A 23,262-nucleotide genomic window follows, 5' to 3' on the forward strand; every position below is an offset into this window, starting at 1 on the left:
TTTGTTTCAGCTCCTACCGCTGTCCCTACCGTTTCCGAAGGCAAACCTGTGGATGAGTGTGATGACGACCAGGCAAACTGTCACAGTGGCACAGGTGATGACTACCAACTGACAGGTGCAGAAACCATCTTCATTCCATTGCAGCTTCATTTTAGCTCATATCCATCATCAGTTACCAGCTAAATGTTTGAACTGATTTAATCACTCAGCATAAATGGACATTGGTATGCAGTTCGTATTGTCAGTGCTGTCAAAACACAGGCATCTGCCTTTTACATATGACAATACTTTTGATTGTTTTCTCAGATATGTAATTTTTGAAGCAAATAATAGTGACTAGCTGGAAGAGAGGGCATTTTTTGTTGAGCAGGAATTGTGTCTAATCCAATGTCCTAATCAAACTTTCTCTTATTAAGAAAAAAATCTGGACAAACCTTTTGAGGTTTATTGTCTGAGATTGAAGAACTCAAAATGAAATATTGTTTAGGTTCAAGATGCATATACGCTTCCATACCTAAAATTTAGCATAGGACTCAAATCTCAACCCCAAACCTTTCCCAAACAGAAACAGAACAGATTTGTTTCACTAAAACATACTCACACATACACCACCAGAAAGACTTCCATGAGCTTCCCCACCAACACTTCATTAGAGCCACAGAGGGGCTGAAGTTCTCCAAGCTTCCATCACAAGCAGAAAAATAGGAGGGAGAGACATAACATAGTCTGGATCTGGAAGGGCGGAAGCTTGCTAATTTTCTTAGTCTCCCACTTTTGCACAGAACCACTGTCCTTCTGAGAGAGCTGACACTGCACCACTATGTTTTTGATCCCTTCTTGGAGGTCACTTGCTCCGCTAGGCTCTGGGCCTGTTTGATGAGATCTTCCTGTAGCAGATCTATACATCTACAGTAACTGAGCTTATTTTTGGACACAGTGACACAAGTTATTTCATCACTGCTCCCTGGTTTGCTTATCTAATAAATGTTTATCGCTTCTTATATCCATGATATAAAATAGCATTAAAATCTGGCAATAGCTGTCCAAGAGGACATTGGGAAACCTTAGGCAAGAGATTGGCTTTTTGGAAGCAGCCAAGTAGAACATCCAACAGCAAATACACATGAAAGTGCAGTTTCAGAGTCAAACTTCTGAGCTTTGCCAATGTCTCCTGTAAATGCATGTTGAAAATCATAAATTGAAAAACAATTCTTGAATGGAAAAGGCACTGCACCGTCACTGTCACTGCTTTTCCAATCAGTGCCCCAGTCGCAGCTTATTCTTTTTGAAAACAGCCATGCAAGGAGTCTGATAAAATAGTCTGTATTGTGCTAAGGTAGCTCAGAAAGCTTCCAATGTTACTAAACATTGTAATTTATTTTTTTTCTGAAAGGAAAAAGCAACGTCAGGAAACCCTGGGGCTTCCTGGAAAGCCCTAAACTGCGGGCTGGCTTGCAAAGCCCAACAGATAGAGACATACTTCATGTAGATGGAGGCTGTGTGAGGGGCAGGAGGCAGATCTGTGCACGCACCTTCCCTGTTCACTCACTCATGCTCCCTGCACTTCAGGGAGCTCAGGACTGCAGCCCACATGTCCCTGAGGGAAAGCTTATTGAGCAGAGAAAACTCCCTCTGGCAATTTTTGCAGGTTGTGCTTAGGGAGCAGTTTATAATCTCTAAGACAAGGGAGCAGCCACCAGCCTTCCTGAGCACCAGCACTTTTGGGAAACTGAACCTATTTCAGTACTAAAATTGAAAATTACTATGCTGCCCTTCAACAAAAGTGCAGACACTTGAGTATAATTTATCACTATACCACCTAGGAACCCTGAGCAGTGCATGCCCAGTTGTTCTGGACACTGTAGAAACATTGCACGGTACCTACGACGTTACTTATAATACTAAAATCCACAGAAGCGATTTTACCAATAATTTCATCATAAACATTCTTTCCTTCCTCCAAAATCCATAGAAGGAAAGTATGTAAATCTCGCGGCCCATTAAGAATAGCAGGAGAGTGCAGGGGGGGTGTCATCAGTGCTTTACCCTCTTGTATCCACTCCCAGCTCCAGTGTGGCGCCCGCATTCTCATGGGTATGACTGTTAGAGTCACTTCTCTGAACATATGTATCACAACAAAGCCTCCCTTGCAATTAACTGTAATTGTGCTGTAGGCCAGATTCCTTCCTGCTCTATTTGGACCCCATACAGAGCTACTCTATTTGCGTGGCTTATAGCATTTCCCATCAGATCATTCTCACAAACATAAAGCTGATATAGCGTGGGCATTCATTCTCATTGGAAGTCATCATAGTCATCCTTTCTATAATGCTTTAAGCACTTGCTTGCTGGAGAAAAGAAAAGCCATTGACTGGTAATCAGCACCCCACTGCGCATTTATAATTGTGCTAATTTACTTTTTGTTTCCTTTATCAATATGAGGCTGAGGCTTGCTTTAAAAAGTCAAGTATTTTAAAAATATCAATTAGTGAGCTTAGGAGAGGGCCATGACCCCACTCACCTCTTGTTCATCTGCTTGAAGGAGTCGACAAAGAGGAAGTCCTTAATTCCTCTTGTTCTTTGAGACAGAAGTTAAACCTGCCTTAGACTATAGCCTAAAGTCAGGCGATTCCCATGCACCTCACAAGGCAGCTATGAAACAATGCACAAGGAGGCCCCAGCGTGGCAGGGGCTGGAGGACCTCACGTCCCTGCTATGAGAAACGACACGTCATGGGTGAATGCACAAACTGGGGACTGTTAGGAAATGCTACAGAGTTCAGTTACTCACTTCCCACGAGATTCAGAGCAAATGAGTGTCTATACAACTAGGATGGCCACAAGGGCGTGGTGAGGATTGATTAGTTGGTGCTTGCAAGGGCTCCAAAATACACGACTTCATTTAATGATGAGTTCTTGTTTTCTTTTGTGATAAAGGAAACCAGATCTTTAATGTCATATTTTCATGCTTAAGCTCACATACTCAGTTACCTACATGACTAATAAAGACGGTAATATTTCAGATTTATATATAGGATATTCCTAATGACTGCTGTGTCCTTTGTGGTGTCCCATGTATCATGATATGCATAATTTCTTTTCCAGGTGGCACCACAGTGCTGAATACAGAAAAGCCAACGGTAATAGACAATACATTACAACCAGGTAAAAAAAAAAATATTTTTTTTTCTTATTAAAAACATAATAAATGCCATAAACAAATTTCATGCCAGAGATGAAATAATGAATTGCAGCACTTCCTGACTTCCCATTCCCTAAAAGTCTCTGAAGTAAAGAAGCATCTGGTCTCTCAGCTCTGTACAGTAAATATTTTATTCCTTTCATCCACATGTAGACACAGCAGAGAACAAGATTTCCTTCTGCATCAGCAAATGCCAAATGCTGACAAAATTAAACTAACTTAATCACACACTGCACTCTGTTAAATGTGGCATGTCAGTGACATAAAGTGTGTTTGCAAACTCCGGGAAAACAAAAACAGAGCCACACAGGCCCACTCACTATTTATATCCATGGTTTTACAAAGCTAATACAAGTAAAGTTTGCCAGTTTTCTCCACCAGAGAGCTGGCAGTTTTACAATATTGTTTTCTAGCAAGTTTTCTCAAAATGGGGTTACATAAACGGCTACCGTGAACTTGAAGAGGGAAAAACAAGTTGTCACTGGCAGCAGGTCCTTTTTACTTAATCAATACAATAACTGGCAGCTTTAAAAATCCTTAGCTTGCTGCTTCCACAGCTTTCATACCATTTTTTTAATATCCTGTAGAATTTACTGGGAGAGGGGGAGATGATAGATTTGGGCAGAAAACCCAAACTCCAAAAGCTATGAGCACCAGTTTAAAATCCTTTGCATTAATAATTGTGGAGCAGTAAAGAGGTCAGTTTTCAGCTACTCCCATTTCCTCCATTAAAGTACAGTCAGGCACAGTCTTGCAAGTGATTTATTAGCGGGGTGGGTAAGTGTTTATCATTGTTTCCTCAACCATGTGACACAATCCCCTTCTGCTTCAAGTAAAAGAAAGGGACTAATAATGCCAAAGTTTCCTAAAGGGCACTGTCGGTGTCAACCTGATTAAGTGATAAAGCTGACTTCTCTCGGACGTTGTTCCCACTCTCAGCCTCTGCATTCTGATATTGCAGAGGTGAATGCTTTTACTCCCCTCAAAATTCGTCTCCAGGGTAATTCAGTTGGCTTAGTCAGCATACGCTGTTTCTAGCTCTGCCTTGCTTGGGGCAGAGGGAGATTGTGGAGTACCAGTGCCATGAGAAACACGGCGGCAGGCTGGCCCACCCTCGCGGGACATCCTTCCACACTGCTCTTCCACAGGCAGCGCTGCCGAAGGGCTGGAGGGCTGCTGGGGATCCCACAGTTCGGGAAGGGGTAGGGGATGCAAAGGAAGAAAGGATGCTGTGCAGTGGCTTTGGAGTAAAATATTTTAATCTTTAAGTCTGGAATGATCTTTTAGCTTTCTATTTTGGTGAAATGAAGGCTTTTTTACAGTTTTTTAACTATTTTCTTGTGTTTAAACAAATTGCAAATTCATGAAGTGCCTCTGCACAGTGCAATTTCCTTCCCTCCTCCCCAGTGCCAGTTGCATTTGCAGGTTGTGTTTAATCCCTTTGGCTTGGGTGTGACTTTCCAGTAATAGATTGTTTCTGCCAGAGATTAAGATATCCTCATTTTCTCTCCTTATTTCCCTCCTGCACCACCTTCGCTTACTCCGTGATGAGCCAAGTTTTTTCTCTAATAAAGGAGTTTCTGAGGTTCCCTTCAGAGCATGCCAATGTTACTTCCCTGCATTGTGCTGGTAGGAACTGTTTCCTTCCGGGGAATAAGGGACAAGTTCACATCCCAAACTCTGGGCTCCCACATGGCAGCACATTACAAAGATCATAGATAGAGATCAGTCAGATGCTCATAAATAATAAGTTTTCCAGAATCTCCAGTTTAAGACATAAAGGTTTCCAGCTGCTTCATAATCCCTCACTGAAAACCAGCCAGAACACACCCAAAAAGGGGCAGACAGACATTCCCCCCAACATGAGGAAACCCCTCCTGGCATGAAGGTGGTGTAAGTGTTTCCTTCTGCTGAAGGGGCACGGGTGGACGTAGCTGGCACGATGAAGCACATCAGAGCAAGAGGCCACGCAGCAGGGAGCAAGAGTCTGCTACCGCAGCCGTGAATAACGTAGTTTAAACTGGCCTTGTTACAGAGCTGCTCGGGGCCCCCCCAGCCCTCAGCCGGCTGAGGATAAGTGCACTCCAGCTCTTTCAGCTACTCTCAAGCGGAACAAAGTATGACTTTAACACACCAAGGACTGAGCCTTCAGCTTCAGACTTAATTCCCTTTAAGGGCTGTTTTACCTTAAGATGTTAATACACCTTGAGGTAACTCGTGAACTCCTAGCCAAAAAGCTGTTCCAGATCAGTGGCAGGATGCAGGGTCCAGCGCGTAACCCTGCACGAGCTACACCGTGCCAGGGCTGGCCACAGCAGCTTGTGCCACAGTGATTCAGGACAGAGATTTACCAGCCCTTTCAGTAGCAGCACCTGCCGTGGTGCAGGTGCTCCTGCAATAGGTGCTAACGCCATGTATTGCTGTCCTCCTGCCCACACTCAAGCCTGCAAACACCCCTAATCTTGTTATCCCAGACTAACATGCTTGTGTGTGTCAAAACCTGAGATTATCCTATTCCAACCGGCTTTCATACGCTATGGAAACAGTTAAGAGCAAATAGCTGGAAAGCCTCCATGTATAAACAAGCTTTCCATCAAGAAGACTTTTACAGTTCATTTCAAGGCGACTGAATTGTAAAAAAAGAAAAAAGAATTGTGGTTTCAAACTGCTAAAAATGTTTAAAGGTTTGGATTTTTTTTTAAGAGAGGATCTAGTTTCCTCCTCAAACTTAAAAAGATGACTTTAACAAATCTGTCTGTCAAGGTAAATACCTTTCAGGTCTCAGTCCTAAGACTCACCAACATCTAGTCTTTTTGAACATATCTTTTTGAATTCCAAAGGACTATTTGAGATGCTTGACTCTTAGCTATTTACATACAGAGCAAGCTGTTCATTTACATTATGTGCTCTCCGCATGTAAGATCAGTCCTTTGTAAAGCAGACTGTTCAAGAAGCGAAGTATCTTGTTTTTCACATATGTAATAGCTATTTCAGAAAAATATAACTAAGAAATCCTGAGGTTAAAAATCTATGCTAAGAAATCATTTAAAAGTAGAATAGGTCCGATTCTCATTTACAGTGGGACAACTTTGCATCAATAAAGGAATATTAAAGCAGTTAAATTATCATTTACTATCATTTAAGGTAACTTTGTGCTGCCAGCAGAAGTGGTATAAAAGGGTGGAATGCAAATAAGGATCAGACCCAAGATACTACTTTGAAGTGGTCCAAATCATGTTTGTAATTTCCCATTTTAATGTTGATCTACCCTTTGGCAAGAGCCTCCTATAGAGAATTTTCATAGCGTCTTTAATGCCATCATGCTCCTTCTTGCTTCTTGTTGGAGGAGTTATAAAAATATGTCAAAGTCTGTGGGCCACGAAAGATTAATGGACTTGCAAGAGACTCACTCAACTAGATTTTCAAATGACTTTCTTGTTCATGTGCAGTAATGGTTCCAGCTGTGAGCAAGATGTGGTCAAGTACAGCTGTTGGTTATTCTTTGAGAGGATAAATCTGTTTTAATTCAGTATCACGTACCCTACGTTTTGAAAAAGGCATATGGGATTTCGTCACACCTCCCTCTCAGATTCTCATCTGAACTGCTGCTATTTGGTTACATAATAGCTGGCTTTCTTCATCCTCTCAATACGTGCAAACCCGGAGATCCATCACCTATTGGCAGGAGAATTATCCTGGCAGGGGAATGGGCCAGTCCTGCAGAGGGAGCCCACCAAATGCTGCTCGTCCCTACTTCCCTTCCTTCCAGCAGAGCTGCCAAGCTACAGTTCAAGGACAAAGATTGCCTGTAGCTTACTGTGAGCTACTGTATCAGCCCCCTGGGGCCTTTAATAGAAATGTTGAACTATTCTGTCTTTCACTGGGGCAGATCCATTGTCCATACGACTAATGAACCTATCCTGATGCTACAAGTGTCTGATATTAATTGGCTAGCTGGTCTATTTTTTCTTTTTATGGGTCCCTGGGAGAAGCATTGGAAGAGACATAAGAACAGACGATAAGAGATGGCATGTTTAAGGAGCCCATAAAATAAGAGCACTCTGAAATGCCTTGCCTTTGACCTTCAATGCTGGTGCTGCGATTGTCTAAGGAATATATTAACACAAACACTTTTAAGAAAACAATATGAACCTAGCAAGAAACAGCTAACTGAGAGCAGGTTACTGGTCAAATCCTGCTCAATTTCAGGGGTTTCTCATTAACTTCTGCATGGAACAGAAGTTCATTTTTATGCTACACCATGCTGTCTGTGAGACCAAAGCCGAGGAACACAGGCATGGCCAAAGCATATCAGACTTAGGCTCTTTGCCAATTTCCTGGGCTATATATTTCAAACGAAAGTGCAAGAAATTCTTTATTAGATGGTGCTGTGAAATTTAGCTCTGCTTTGAAACTCTCCTTCTAATCCGAATGTTCAGAGTTGGCTTCAGACCATGAAGCAAAAGGATTGTGTCACTCCCTGCACTTCAGAATTACAATTAAATTCTGGATATTTTCCTTATCCATTTCAGTGTCCAGTTCTCTTTGAATTGTGTTCAGCCTTAGCAGCATTAGAGGGAAGCAAGTATCACTCATCTCATATGAGAATTTTTTCCTTTGATCTGTATTGAACTTCACTGGATATCTCATAGTTCTCAGGCTATGAAATGGAGAAAACAGAACATTGTAATCTTCCTTCTCTGGATTCTTCACCCATTTACATACTTCTCCTGTGTCTTCTGCTATTTATTTTTATTCAGAGTTGAACAATACCAGTCCTTTCAGTCTCTTTGTGCTATGTGCTCATTTATGCTGTGTGATATCTTCAGATGGATGTGATCTATCTACCACTGTTCTCCTTTCTTGTGGTTTGAATACCACACAGGCTATCACAAGCTTTGCATGATATAATCCTTCGGGATTAATAAGATTAATTTTGTTTTACGTTTTCTAAGACCTTTTCTAAAGTTCTGTTTCATGGTTCTGATGTCAAAACCATGCAATATAGCTCTCCCTAGGCCTCCTTGACAATGGAAGGCTATTTTTCACTAACTTAAAACCCTTTAATTCATTTCAATGTCACTCTATTTCTTTAAAAACTCCCCTTGATTTTCCGATGTCCCCTTTTGGGCAAGATGTCTTTGATCATGGCCCCATTGTCTAGAAGAAAAACCCTGTATACGGAAGAAAGAAACATAATGGATTGCCTTTCTGCACCCATGTGCATGCAGGCTGAGTTCTGCTTCTTCAACATTTTGAGCCCCAAAGAGAGATTATTCACCATCATCTGGCCCTTTCCTAGAAAGCATTAGGGTCCTCCAGGAAACATGTTTTCTCCACATTGAATTCCTGTGCCAGACATTATCTGTTTAATTCATTTGTTCCCAGCGAGGATGCCGTATTCGTGACAATGTGGAGCAGACCCCTCTGGAGGCCAGCGGGAGGGAGGGGGGAGGCAGGCGGGATGGGGCAGATGAAAGGAAGGAGCGAAGAATGAGGGCTCAGTGGGGAGAGATGCCTTCAGCACGGCCAAGGTACTGACAGGCAGAGGAGAGGGGCAGGAGCTGCCGTACGCTCAGACCTCTCTGCTGACAGAAAGAAATTTTCTAGGGGCCAGAGGGGAAAGGGCAGAGTGGCTGCAATGCAGGAATCCAATGAGTTGAGTTAAAACTGTGTCTGGGAGCAAGGACTTGGCAAACAAGGACACAGCAGACAAGGAGAGAATGATAGATGAACCTTTTTTATATCCTTTCTGTCTCAACCTACTCACCTGAGGTTTTCTCTGTGTTGATAAAATGATTATTCTAGTTTACTTTCCATTAAAATCTGGGTTGTGAGTTCAAAAGCCGTTCCCTGGGCATCTCACTACGTGGAGTTCTTTGCCTCTTCAGACTGGAAGAGCTCCACCTCAGAGGTCTGGCCAGCCACAGGTCCCAACACACTTCCATATTCCTCCATATTTTCCCACAGTAAGCAAAACACATTCTAGGGGTTGCATTATCTTTCCTGGCCTTTTTTTTTAATAATGGGCAAGAAACACAATTCTTCCCCCAGAGCTGATACTGATGGGAGCACAGAGTCCTTTGTTCTTAGTTCATACTTGCACAAAGCATCTCATTAAAGTAAACCTAAGTTATTCCTTTAATAAGGTGTGAGTCATGCCTGAGAAAAGACTTCAGGATTTGGTCACACTGCAGTGGGAAGAGTATTGCTCTACTGGGAGTTGACATTGCTCAAGGTGAGGTAAAGGTTCATACCAATGGGGTAGGAACGAAAAGCCCAAAAGATTTCAAACTGATTCTGAAAATAAGAAATGCAAGAGATTTATGTGCTATCTTTGTATAATCTTTCCATTCAAATTCCAAGTCGTATTGAAGAAAATAAGCTACCACGTATTAAACCTTTGGGCAGAATTGAAGAGGAGCTGAAAACAAGATATGATCTCATCCTGACCATAATACCGGACTTCTCTTGTTTTACGTGGAGCCTGTTTTGAAGCTTATTTTGAGTTCATTTGGCAATCAGCCACATTTGTCCCTTCTCTGTCTCAATTTGTCCATTTCAATGCTGCCATCTTGTGGGCCTACTTAACTGTCTGGAAGATGCTGAAATAAATTCCTTACTGAAGCCACACACTATACATTTCACCAGAAATCCTTTCCTGCCAAGGACATTCTATTAGTGTTTCTGCCCTTTCTTATTTTTGTCCAAATCTTATCGTGAGTTGTTGCAAAACTTTGCACAGTTATGGTACAAATAGATATTATCAACCAGCAAATATTTCTGATAAGTAAGCCAGAGCTTTCCTTTTTGAGTCATATATGTTACAGTGCAGTTACCAGCCAATGTGGGCAAATCAGAAGAATTAATCTAACCACAAAAAATCCCAAAATATGGGTCATCAAGAGACAAGAAACAACCACATCATTTACTAGAAATAGTCATTCTTCATCTGTTTCCCAGCAGGGCTGCTCTTGCTATAGCTTCTCAGAGTTTCAAGTACGAACGGCTCTGTTAATGGTCAAATGCATGCATTTGATTTTGAAGTACAAAATCTGAATTATGCAATTCATAATCACATTTTTTTCCTCCTTTTCCATCTTACCCTGCAGAGCTGCCACTGTACAACTTCAACTGTGCCTTTGGCTGGGGATCCCAAAAGACTTTGTGCCACTGGGAGCACGACAACCAGGTGGATTTAAAGTGGGCGATCCTGACGAGCAAAACTGGGCCGATTCAAGACCACACAGGTAATCATGAGTTCATGATTTAGCTGCTTTACATGGGTAAATGTTGTTCTGTTTAATACCAACATGCCTTCCAAAACCAGAGGAGAATGAATTATACCTAAAATATGTAGAGTCTCAAAGATGATTTTCTAGGCAACCTAACCCATTATATGTAGTCACAACTGCCCATAATTGGCCTTTCTGTTGGGGAATAAAGATCATTTGTTGTCAGGAGCTGAAGATACCCCCTTCTCCTGACTCGCCTTTAGATAACCACCATCTAGGGTAGAAAAAAATCAGAATGACCAAGTATTCTGCAAAAATGTCTTGCCAAGTGATACAGTTATAAACAAATCTCACATTGTTCCTGCTCATAGTTACAGGGATTGCCCACCACAGAAAGGTGTTTTAAGTGAAACTTCCCAGATGGATGTATTTCCATGCCCTCCTCCTCTCCAGCAGGAGTTGGAGATCGTAGCCATCCCTTCGCTCACTCACAATTTTTCCAGAAATATCACCCTGGGAAATTGATTGGTTGGTTTTGTAGGATCTAACTCATGGCTCTGCATAATTAGGCAATAAATATGCTGCTGGCTAGTGGCAAAGGGAGGGTGCTGCGTGACCTGCACAGCCTCTCGCTTTAGTGTTCTCTCTTGCATACGTGCAGATTAATCAAATGTGTTGAGATGAATCCCCCTTCCCACTTCTGCAACCCCTTTGCCTAATGAGAATGACAAGGAAATTAGACAAAATTGGACTTTTTACATTCTGAGACACTTTCAATTGAATCTTAAGACAAGTACAGTAGTTTCAGGGAAAAAAAAACTTATAATACTTTGACTATAAATGGCATTGTACAAATAAATGGCATCAAATTAACTAAATGCAGTTAGCTGAAGTGAAGGCTGTAATGGTGGAAAAATTGATGTAGAGTAGAGTGAAATGGCTCAGTAGGATCTGACATTGAAAGGAGGTTAAAAGCTATGTTAGCCACAGACTGACAAAATCTAAAAGGCATGCATAAGTAAAGCTCTAATTAAGACAATGAAGACAGAGTTCCTGACCCAGCACTGCAATAATATTCTGGAAATGAGAGCTATCTGCACTTTGCCACCAAGGATTATAGAGAGACTGAACCTGTCTTCAATCAAGAGATGAAGAAATGATATTCTTCAAATGAGATTCTGTTGTTTCCGCTGGGCCCTGCTAGTGCAGAAGACTTATTTGTTCCAGTTGCTGCAGCTTCATTAGGTCTTACAGGCAACGCCTTTTGCTCCTTACTGCACTAACTTTCAATATTTTCCCAAATTTTCCTTCCACTCTAAGGGCACCCTCACCTGCCAGGTCTGCCATTCACGGGCCAGCAGGTACAGAATGGGGGGGGTGAACCCAGACCACAAGCAGTCTGAATGTACTGCCATCCCAAACAAGCCCCTCAGTGTCACCACTACACAGCAAGGCCACCCTATATTACAGGAGAATCACAATGGGCAGTTCCCAGGCAAATCTTGCTCTCAGCTGCACTCGTATAAAACTGAAAAAACTCCACAGACGTGGTCTTCAGCAGCAATTGCTTTAAGACAGTAGGATATGCTGTATGTCACTTCAAATTATACATGTTATGATTAAATATGGCCAGAGTTAGGTCTTCCAACTGAGACAGTCATCCTAATGCTGTGATTATTTTTCTTTTTTCCTCCCTTTGGATTTTCCTATCACCATTCTTTGATGAGATTTACACATGTTGTGCTGCCCTCAGCACAGAAGCAAAGTTGGAAAGAATGTATAGGCACTGCTGCTGAAGAAGTTGGACAAGATGTTACTGCAGTAAGATTAAAAAAAGAAAGAAAGAAAAAAAAAAGGCTAAATTTTTTTGGCAATTCAATATCATCTTCCCTTACAAAATTCTTTCAAAGACCAGATACTTGCATATGCATATTGGCCAGGATACCTCTGACTGCCCACAGAAAAATCCAAATAAAATAGAACATCCTTGTCTCCTGTTAGAAGAAATATTCCCCTTTCTCATTTATTAGGTCTGCTCCTTCCAACCACTGGGTTTAACCCGCTCCTCTTTATTCCTCGTTCACCTTTTACTACCCTGCCCTTCTTATACTTCCCAGAGTAGCAATGCTCCTCTTCCATTCTTCATTGATGCAGGACTGTACTGTTACAATCCAGCAAGTCTCAATTATACATTAGTTCAAATGAAATTCAACAATATCATGTATAAGCAAAGACCAATGCTGATAAAACATCACCCTTCCAAAAGATCTTATTTCACCTCTTTTTACTTTTCTTTTGTTTAAGCATTGGTATATACAGAGATATATACACTTATTTCAGCATTTGAGAAATAGTATTTCATATTTTTATTTTTCTCCTTCCAACTTGCAAAATAACTTTATACCAATACCAGTAAATGCTGTCCCCATCCATTTGTGTGAGCGTGTCACACATGCAATCTATTCTTACACACACCAGGATGAACTTCATATTTTTCCACCATAATTCTCTGCAAAGAAGCTGTGCAGAAGCTGACTGGAATGGATGCCTGGCTGGTGTAAATCAGAAGCACTTCCCTGTAGTCAGTATCTTGCTTGACAATTTTCTGTTACCAAACTAATCACACTCCCACGTGCCTCTCTCCCAGTATGATTAAGCAAGTCATTTTCCAAGTTAAGGATATTAGGTGTTCACATTTCAAAGTGTATAAATACATTATGCTTTTCAGAAAATAATTCAGCCGTAATCTTACTCTTTTGGGAAATGGCTATAGACAGAGCCCAATATATTATTACAAAAATTAAAGCAATAACTCTGGCACTGTTTGTGACAATGCTCAGACTCTGTTTAGGAGCACCGTTTAGATCTCAGTTCCTGATCTCTGACCATGCCTGTTCAAAGCTATTTTATCCTCCAGTGTTCTTCCCATTCTAATCTTGCCTTCTTGAGCACAGATTACTTGAAATAGAGATTAAAAATAGCTCTTTGCACAATTAGTGTAGAGTTGGCCCCAGGGATTTCTGTCTAGCCTGCTGAACTAGGGCTGGCTCTCTTCAGGAGGTGCACGCTGACTGATGGAGTATATGCTGTTGCACCAAACACGCTTTTGCCTCCTTCCCTGAGCAAAAGCAAATGCCTTTTGTGTGCCGTGTAGTGAACATGTTGTTACAGTTCACTCTCGGCAAAAAGCATCCCAGTGAACAGCAGAGGAGGCTGCTAGAAGAAATCATAGAATCATAGACTGGTTTAGGTTGGAAGGGACCTTTAAAGGCCATCTAGTCCAACCCCTCTGCCATGAGCGGGGACATCTCCAACTAGATGACATTGCTCAGAGCCCCGTCCAACCTGGCCTTGAATGTTTCCAGGGATGGGGCATCTACCACCTCTCTGGGCAACCTGTGCCAGTGTTTTACTACCCTCATTGTAAAAAATTTCTTTGTTATATCTAAGTCTGAATCTCCCCTCTTTTAGTTTAAAACCATTACCCCTTGTCCTATCGCTACACTCCCTGATAAAGAGTCCCTCCCCGTCTTTCCTGTAGGCCCCCTTTAATTCCTGAAAGGCCACAATAAGGTCTCTCTGGAGCTTCCTCTTCTCCAGACTGAACAACCCCAACTCTCTCAGCCCTGTCCTCACAGGAGAGGTGCTCCAGCCCTCTGATCATTTTTGTGTCCCTCTCCTTAGAGCAAATCAGCTTTCCCAGAGCTCCCAAACCAATGCCCTCTGACTCTCTTGGTTGTGAGGCCTGACCCATCGGCATGGAAAGAAAGCAAAATGATCATGGGTGGTTGGGGCTTCTTAGGTAAACAAAAAAAAATGAGAACTGGTGGCCATTCCTAACGCAGTCCTTCTGTCACAGTAGGAGATGGCAATTTCATTTACTCGCAAGCTGACGAAAGCCAGAAAGGCAAAGTCGCCCGACTGCTGAGCCCCGTGATTTACTCGCAGAACTCTGCCCACTGCATGACTTTCTGGTACCACATGTCCGGCGCACACGTCGGCACCCTGAAGATCAAACTGAGGTACCAAAAGCCGGATGAATATGACCAGGTGCTGTGGACCCTGAGCGGGCACCAGGCAGACTGCTGGAAGGAAGGACGTGTTCTTCTTCACAAGTCTGTGAAACACTATCAGGTGAGCTTGGCTGCTCCTCGCCGAACTAAGAGACAAGGCCCGTAAGACCTTGCTGGTCATGTTTTGAACACCGTAGCAGAAGACGTCACTGAAGGATTTATGTAGACAGTATTATACCTACAGATGAGGTGTTGTTGCTGTGACAGTAATAATAGAGGCATATTTCATGGTATCTCAGATGACAGTGATACAAGTAATTTGTTATTGAAGGCCAAATAAATACTTTAGAAATCATTTTTCATCTGTCACAAAACTGCATCCTTGCCACAGTTTTGCTGCTGATGTAAAAGTATTTAATGAAGTTATGACAGTATATACATTCACATTTGCATATATAAGTTCATAAAGGCACGCAGTGCAGATTGGCAGGCCACAATCAACTACACATAGATGTGGCATCCTGACAGGTGAAGATGTGTGTTAACAACTAATTAAGATATCCTGAATGCTGCAATTGTGTGTTAACGTGAAAACAATGTGAACATTATTTTATTTTGCCAGGTGGTTATTGAGGGAGAAATTGGAAAAGGAACTGGAGGAATTGCTGTGGATGATATTAAAATTGACAATCACGTAGCACAAGAGGATTGCCGAAGTAAGTATGAATAGCAAGAACATATAGGAATCTCATTTAAAACATTATTTATTTTGTTTTGATATCTGCTTTTATCTGTGAGAAAGGGATAGATAATTATTGGTATACAGGAAGTTTTGCACTGAAAACATCCCGATCTAGCCCATAGCTTTATTCATAGTAAGTGCCACTGGTGTCATCTCAGTACTGCAGAAACTGCAGTCTTTTGGATCAGGACTGGCATCCTACTGAAATGGGTCACAGCATGTTCACATTCTCACATCTCTCCCTGTATTTTATATTGCTGCCCTCTTTAAATTTCTCCGCTTTTCCTAATGCTCTTCCCTGTTTTAACTAACACCGCTCAAAATCCAATTTTATTTCTTCACCCTTTTTAGATCACTTACTACTGAGCCTATTTGAATTCTATTTGGAATGACCATGTCAAACCCTTATAGGATACACAGATAGGGTGAAATGGCCGCTGCTCTGTCCTCTCCTGTCCTGTAATTCTGACTTTGCTGTGACTCATTTGCTGTAGTCATCGGCTCTCAGACATGTGGGACACAAAGTAATGTTAGAACATGGCCTTTTCCACATCTAAGCCCAGCTATTCCTGAGATGCTATTTGAGTCCTTTTATTTCTGGCCAGTCTTGTGTTATTCCAGTCACTGCCGATCACATGTACATTGCCTACTGCACGTAATTTGGCAGCAGCAACCCCAGATAAACACGAGCAACTGAACCCTGTCCTTCATGATGGAAGTGAAGCAATGACTTTTATGTAGGAGAGGGAATAGAACTGAGAACCCTTAGCATTAGGAAGATAAACTTAAGCTACGCGAGTTGGCAACACAGCTGAGACTAATTACAGAGGGTGTTCCTCACCTTTTGTAGCTGATATCCTTTTGAGGGTAACATAACAGACTTCAGCTACATAGTAATTTCACTGCAGGATGAGAAAACTGCACAATCTCTTTTTATCACACAGTCTATCTTCTGGGGTTCATCGTGTGCCAGTTGCCAGGCACAGTTACCAGGACAGAGACAGCTACCAGTGACGGTTCCCAGGAAAGAGAGGCAGGATGCACTGCTTGGTCCTCCTCCAGTGTCCTCAGTGCCAAGAAGGGTTCTGGGACCACAGTGATGGTATTTACCTGACTCCAAAATGAGAAAGTAACTCCTTTCCTACCTCCACGTGTTTTGGTTGTTCAAACCAAGTGCTGAGCACAGATTTTGGCCTGTGGGAGCTAAAGCCAAAAGCCCTGAAGCCCAAACAGAAGTGGTCTCACTGCAGTCAGTGAAACTATTCTTGTGATTAACTGTGCCTACGCTGATGAAGTGTTATGGAATTGGGCTCCAAAATTGTAAATACAATGAATGAGATGCTAATTCATCACACTGATTTCTCTTTCCCGGGCATGGAAAACCCCTGCTGATAACTAAAACCGTGCCAAGACTGGGCGGAGAGGAGTTTTTAAATCTTTCTTTTTTCTCCATTAATTTTCAGAGCCCATCATAATGAACAGTTCTGTCAAGCTGACATAATGATGCTCTGACACAGGAAAATCTGCTCTACCATTATTGCCAGCATGATAGTCAATCAGTGTTTGTAACCCTAATAATCAATGTCAATTCTCTTTGCTTCATTAGAATCAACTGATGTGGAGAACGAAATAGATGAAGAAGAAGACCCAGAAAGTAATCAAACAGGTAAAAACTGTGTTATTGTTAAAAATGAATGAATTTTAAAGTGTATTTTCATGTGAATTTGTGTATTCTATTTATTTATTCATAGAGTAGTTCTCTAACTGCATATTGTATTAAGGTGTTTTGATTTATCTAGATCAGATGCTAAGAAGGCTTACGTTTATTTGAAGGATGTAATGGTTTTATTCTTCAGTGTCATATAATCTTATGGACTTTGTGTTATTTATACCTATTTCAGACATTCCAAATTTTGTATACATAATTTGTTACATTGTATACATATATATGCATGCACACTATAGCTCCTTAATATTTTGTTCTCTAGAAGGCTTATCCACAGCTGAAGAAACAGCTATTATTATATCTTACAATTTATGACTCGCGCAGTGTCTAGGTAATTAAGCTCAAAACTCTTCAGGCTAATTGTTTCACAGACCTGGCTGAAAATGTCATTTTATGACCAGTCTACCAAAGCATTATCATTTTCAATGATGATAGCTCTAAATGGATCATTAAATGGATCATAATTGTCATATTGTCCCAATAATAAAATATACTTGCATTTTTCAGACAATGAGCTTAATTTTTTTCTGTTACAGTCAATGGGATTGCTATCATTGATTTCAGTGAAAGCAGGGTTTGTCCAAAAAGACTTTTGGCTTTTCCTACAACGATTAGCAGGGTTTGCAAGCTTATTGGATTTCTTTCATAAACTGAAAGGGTTGAAGGAAAGCATTATGATACCCAGTGAATATTTTACACAAGGGAGCAGAGCTCTCTTCTGTGTCAGTTCGGTCACTATTGCCATTTCAAGGTCCAGTCCTGAAGTCAGTGAACTGGAGATGGATGCAAAATGGCTGGAGATTCCCAACCGATGTCTAAGGCTATAAACATTCACACTAAGCTGAATAAGATTAAATTAACATTTTTGAGCTAAATACTGCAAGCTGGAAAAATATAATCAAAAGGTCTGGTTATTCATTCCCGAGACTCCCATGTAATCTAAGACAGAATCAGACCCCTGCTAACATGCAGCAGGCTCAAGGATTGGAGAACAGTGTGAAAAAAATCAAAAACTATTTGGGCTGCATTATTGTTTTCAGTCATTTATGACTACCTCCAAGAAGCTAGGTTTTTAAATTATCATAGAATCATAGAATCATTCAGGTTGGAAATGACCCTTGGGATCATCGAGTCCAACCATCAACCCCGCTCTACAAAGTTCTCCCTTACACCATATCCCTTAACACCACATCTAAACGAGTCTTAAACACATCCAGGTATGGTGACTCAACCACCTTCCTGGGCAGCCTGTTCCAGTGTCTGACCACTCTTTCTGTGAAGAATTTTTTCCTAATGTCCAGCCTAAACCTACCCTGTAACAACTTATGTCAAAAACTTGATGTCCTTTCTCCAAATTTCCAACTCATCAAACAAAGTTGTAACTAGAATCAGTTCTGAAAATTTTGCAATCCTTTACTCCATTTCAGGGTTTACGCCTCCATACCATACAGGCGAGGACTATGATGATAACATCTCCAGGAAACCAGGCAACGTCCTGAAGACCCTAGATCCAATCCTTATTACCATCATAGCCATGAGTGCACTCGGAGTGCTTTTAGGAGCCATCTGTGGAGTTGTCCTGTACTGTGCCTGTTGGCACAATGGGATGTCAGAGAGGAACTTGTCTGCACTGGAGAATTACAATTTTGAACTGGTCGATGGTGTAAAACTGAAAAAAGATAAACTAAACACACAGAATTCATACTCGGAAGCATGAAGGTGTAAAGCGACTGGAGAAGTTTCAGAGAATCGGGATGGAAGGACATAGCTCGGTCGTGCTGGGGAACTGTTGATCTTCTTTTACTGTACAGGCTGAAAAGTGCATTGATGACACTGAGCCAAGCTTTTCTCAGGAGCTTCAATGAGTGTGTAACCGACAAACATGGACAACAATCTGTGTTAACAATCTGAATCATGTACAGTCTGCTTATTCTGTTGGTTTTATTTGAAATAATCAAATGCTGGTGTTGAGACCAAGTATGATTGACTTATAGTTCATTTTGTCTTTCTTTCTCTCCCTCTCTTTTTTTTTCCGTTAACGGATAATTTTGGTTTTACTGTGCAAAATCCAAGATGCTGTCACAAAATGTATTCAGTGGGGTCCTTTGGATGGACATGCTGTCTGTAGCTCAGTGCCCAGAAATTATTGGAGTAACAGCAATTTAGTGGACTCCTGCACCTGTATTTGTGTATAATTGCTCGTGTTGTGCATAGGCAAAAGAAGGGTTAGGATGTTTTTGAAAGTACTGCTGCATCAGTACCGGTATAGTGTGTCAGCTCTGTTTACGAAGCAATACAGTCAAATTTTATTGATGTTTTTCAGTGTTGTACTAAATTTTGTGCTTGTGAACTCCATAAAAGAGTATGTGCCATCATCAGAAACAACTGGTAACCGAGTGTACTGCCTAAAAACTAAACAAAAAAGTCCTTGGCACTGGCTAGTGTATGTCCTCTCAAGTGCCTTTTTGTTTGTACTGCTTCTCATTGTGTTAACATTAACTACAGCTCTGCTTCTCAGCAGTTATGCCCTAGTCTTTAATCATATTCTGATGGCTCACTGACTAAAAGAAAAGTATATTTTAGTGTAAGTAAGTAGCCTCAGCAAGGCAAGGGCTAATCAGATTTGACAACCTGGCTCGATTGTTCTGCTTTCTGTATTTCAACTTCATGTCTCTTGACCCTTTTGTATAAAGCTGCAATATCCCCTTTTATTGTTCTTTCATATAGAATGTATTTTCAAATGTAAAATCTCTCTCCCTTTCTCTTCTCTTTCTATTTCTCTTTCTCTCTCCGAGTAGAATTGCATAAGCATTTGCCATTGCCAAGGAAAGAAAACTGCAGCTTTAACTTGCTGGTAATGGCAAAGGATTTTATTAGAGTTTGTGTTAAAAAATAAGGGAAAATTCTTAACTTTACCCTCCAAAGTCGAACTTTGGGTTTCTTCTTAACAGCATAAAGTGACAGTATCTTTTTTCCTGAAGTCATGAAACATATCTTTTATCCTGAACAGCTTGCCTGTTAATTACACTAGGGAAAACGATTCCCTTACTGAAAAGATTGCCTTTAAAATGAGAAACTTTCCTCCTCCTGCCCCTACCTGAACCCAGAGTTCTGTTCTCTGAGTAAACGTGTATTTTCATGCTAATCAATGCTAATTGGGCTTACGCATGGGTACTGAGGGGGGAATAAAATCCCACAGTGTATGTAGGGTATGTTCTTACCATCCTGTTACATCCAATTGGCATTTCATACCAGAAGTGCAGATAGTGACAGATTCACTGAGCTGAGTAGTGTAAGCTGTCAGAAAAATGTGTTTGACAATTACGTGGCAATTTTTTAATATTTTAGGACAAATATTATTGGACAAATAATATTCAACAGCCTATGCACCTGGTCCAACAGGGTAAAAAGAAACAGGAGTTTGTTTTCGGCAGGGGTCCGCAGGAGGAGGCGAGGGGCTGGCGGGGTCGCTCCCCCCTGCAGGTGCGAGGGGACCCCCCTGTGTTTTCTGTGGTGACCCGCCGCAGCACAGCCATAACTGGGGAGGCAGCGCAATAAGGCGGCTTTAACCTTCCCCTGGGTATCTACCAACCAGCAGATAAAACCAGTGCAAACATCGGGAAAGGAACATCCTGCAAAGTGCTGAACTCATGCTTTTCCTCACTGAATTTCCCGAGTAGCGTCGGGGAAGCGATTGTGACTTTCTGAGTTACTCTTTTCCAAAATTGCTTTTGTAGTAGAGCAATGAAGTATCCTGTCCAAGATTAGGACTAAAGAAGGGCTAATTCAGCCTTGAATTACTACAGGAACAGAATCCACCCCTATTTATCAATTACATGTTTTGAAGCATATCATTTCACCAATACGAGCCATAGGACAGAAAAACATATAGAAAATCCGCCAGTAACCTAGAAATGGAAGAAAAGGGAGGGGGACTAGAGGTAAAAATATGAGTTTGGAAACTGAAAATATTTTAAAGGAAGACCCAATAGAAAATGCAGTGGGCAGTTGTTACTTCAAAGGAGTCCTAAAGGCAGAGATTATAAGGAATACTCAAACACCCATTTAGATGCCTTAAATTGGAAGAGTTACCTCCCCCGGCTCTAGATCCTGGGTCCTCCAGAAGGTAAGACAGAGCACCTAAGGCCTGAAAGTTAGGCCTATAAGTTAGTCCATGAAATGTCCCAAGTGGCAAACTCACTTTGGCAGAGGCAGAATTTTCATTTGTATTCAACAGTGTAATTTGACCATAACGGTATCGCAGCAGCTAGTTAATTAACCCAAAGAAAAAATGAATTTTTCAAAACTATTTTCAGCGTACCACCACCATGTGATTCCGGTGTTAGCGTCTGTTCTCCTTAGCTGAAAAACTTCTTGTCCACTAACCTGACTGCGAGTTACATGCATATATTGCCTTGAAGAGCAAATCCCATTGGGGAGCCCAAGCCCAAAACCTTTTGAAATATTCCTATGGATTTCAATAGATTCTGGACCAGCTCTTGGTCTTGATCTATTTGAACAGTAAAGCTGGTGGCTGGTGATTTTTTTTCTTCTTTTAACATGCTGAGAATAGTGAACGTAAAAAGAAATATATCTCCTTTGTGGTCTTCAGACCTTACTATGATAATGAGGATCTATCACTGAAGATTTGATTTCTCTGAAGGTAATAGAATGAAAGTTGCCCTTCAATAAAGGAAAAATGATACTGCAACTTTACATTGAAAAGTATCTTGCACTGATAAATATATTTAAAAAAATTATATGTTTATAAAGTTATTAATTTGTAAAGGCAGTGTTACAAAATGTTCAGTTTATATTGTTTTAGATTGTTTCATAATTTTTAAAGTGTAAAATAACATATTTTTTTCTTTATTGAAAAACTATAAAATTCTTCTGTAGTAAAATGATTTCATTTTACTGGTATATTATTGCTTCATGTTTTGTACCATCATAAAACTTTGTGCAAATTTTTTTTACAGAAATTTTTATTTTCTATGACAATATGACACTTGTAAATTGTTGTTTCAAAATGAACAGCGAAGCCTTAACTTTAAATGACATTTGTATTCTCAGACACTGAGTAGCATAAAAAAAAATCACATAGAACTGAACTGTAACTTAAATTTCCAAACTATGACTACTACATTCCAAAGAAACAGTTGAATTAAACATTTTCATAAAATATCCCATACCTGATGTATTTTATTATACTAAAATGGATTAGTTTTATTAAATGGATGGTTTTATTTAGCATCTTGCAACAAGCACAATGTTTTAATCATCATTAAATTTGTTGGTAGGCACCTCCAACAAAGAGTCACCATTGTGGGACCATTCACGGTTTACGATGGAGGGATTCACCCTCTGCCTGCTCAGTTCTCTCTCCCTGCTGGAAGACACTCCCACTACATACCTAATTTTTAACTGAACAGCAGGGATTTAAGAGGACAAATCTGCCACCACTGCCCTTAGGTTGTAATTCACCTCGCTGCCGTGGGAAGCCCGAGCCGCACACACTTTGTAGGCCATACGCGCACCTTATGGCTTGCTCTTAGAGGAGTAATGTCCACTTTTGACAAGTTGCTCCACTACATCTCTGCTCCAGTAATAAGATTTGTACTGATGAGCTTCCTGCGAATTTCCGCTGAAGTCGTCAGGACTTACCCAACCATGGCCAAATCTCCCGATGCAGAGCACAAGTTGCTGAAGGGAGCAAATGCTGCAAGGGCAGCCCATTGGGCTTAATTCAGCGTTCAGGTGGCTGCTGAGCTCATCTGTGGAACATACAATCATGCGTAGGGAGCCCGTCAAGAAATCTGTATCCAGACCAGAAGCTTTAGATTGCACGTTTCCTGTTTTGTGCAGTACTTACCTGTTTGTTTCTTTTTAATACAGCACAGTCTGCACATTAAAGTTTGTCAAATCCTTTCTTTATGTCGCACACACGAACAATGCGCATACTGTCAGCATGTCGCTAGGTTGAGTACTCATGGATAAACATTTTACTTCAGCTACTTTACTACTCCTGGGAAAAATATTGTACTTATTACCACATATTTGATGATTTTTATACTTGAAGAGAAATTATCACATCTTGTCTCCTCGAGAGAGCAGCTTTGTGGGCACCTGTTTAAAATACGAGATGGAACTACGATGCATGTGAGCAAAACTTGTTGTTGTGGTCAGGGTAGGGACTGCCCTCCAAAGACAGTTATGAAGGTTGTTGTCCATATAATCACTAAATCCCAGTTCCTCGGAAATTTACATCATTGCACTCTGTTTGCTTCTACAACAACCAGCCAGGGGGCTCTTTGAGGGAAAATAAGTGGCAATGGAATTAATTAG

General features: G+C 41.0%; 1 protein-coding gene across 2 annotated transcripts in view; it reads left to right on the plus strand.

The window, feature by feature from the left end:
* The window catches only part of NRP1 (neuropilin 1), a 114,834-nt gene extending 92,994 nt beyond the window's left edge, over nt 1-21,840 (plus strand). The window contains exons 12-18 of one of the 2 annotated variants that reach the window (XM_063324491.1): nt 11-115; nt 3,105-3,164; nt 10,314-10,451; nt 14,299-14,570; nt 15,072-15,165; nt 16,798-16,857; nt 18,345-21,840. In XM_063324491.1, coding sequence (XP_063180561.1) covers nt 11-115; nt 3,105-3,164; nt 10,314-10,451; nt 14,299-14,570; nt 15,072-15,165; nt 16,798-16,857; nt 18,345-18,634 — 1,019 coding nt within the window. In that variant the 3' untranslated portion in view covers nt 18,635-21,840. The remainder of the gene's footprint in view (nt 1-10; nt 116-3,104; nt 3,165-10,313; nt 10,452-14,298; nt 14,571-15,071; nt 15,166-16,797; nt 16,858-18,344) is intronic. The other variant, XM_063324492.1, reaches the window with a different exon arrangement.
* Nucleotides 21,841-23,262: the final 1,422 nt, after the last annotated feature.

This window comes from Chroicocephalus ridibundus, chromosome 2 (genome assembly GCF_963924245.1).
Source record: "Chroicocephalus ridibundus chromosome 2, bChrRid1.1, whole genome shotgun sequence".
In the NCBI taxonomy this organism is placed as follows: Eukaryota; Metazoa; Chordata; class Aves; order Charadriiformes; family Laridae; genus Chroicocephalus; species Chroicocephalus ridibundus.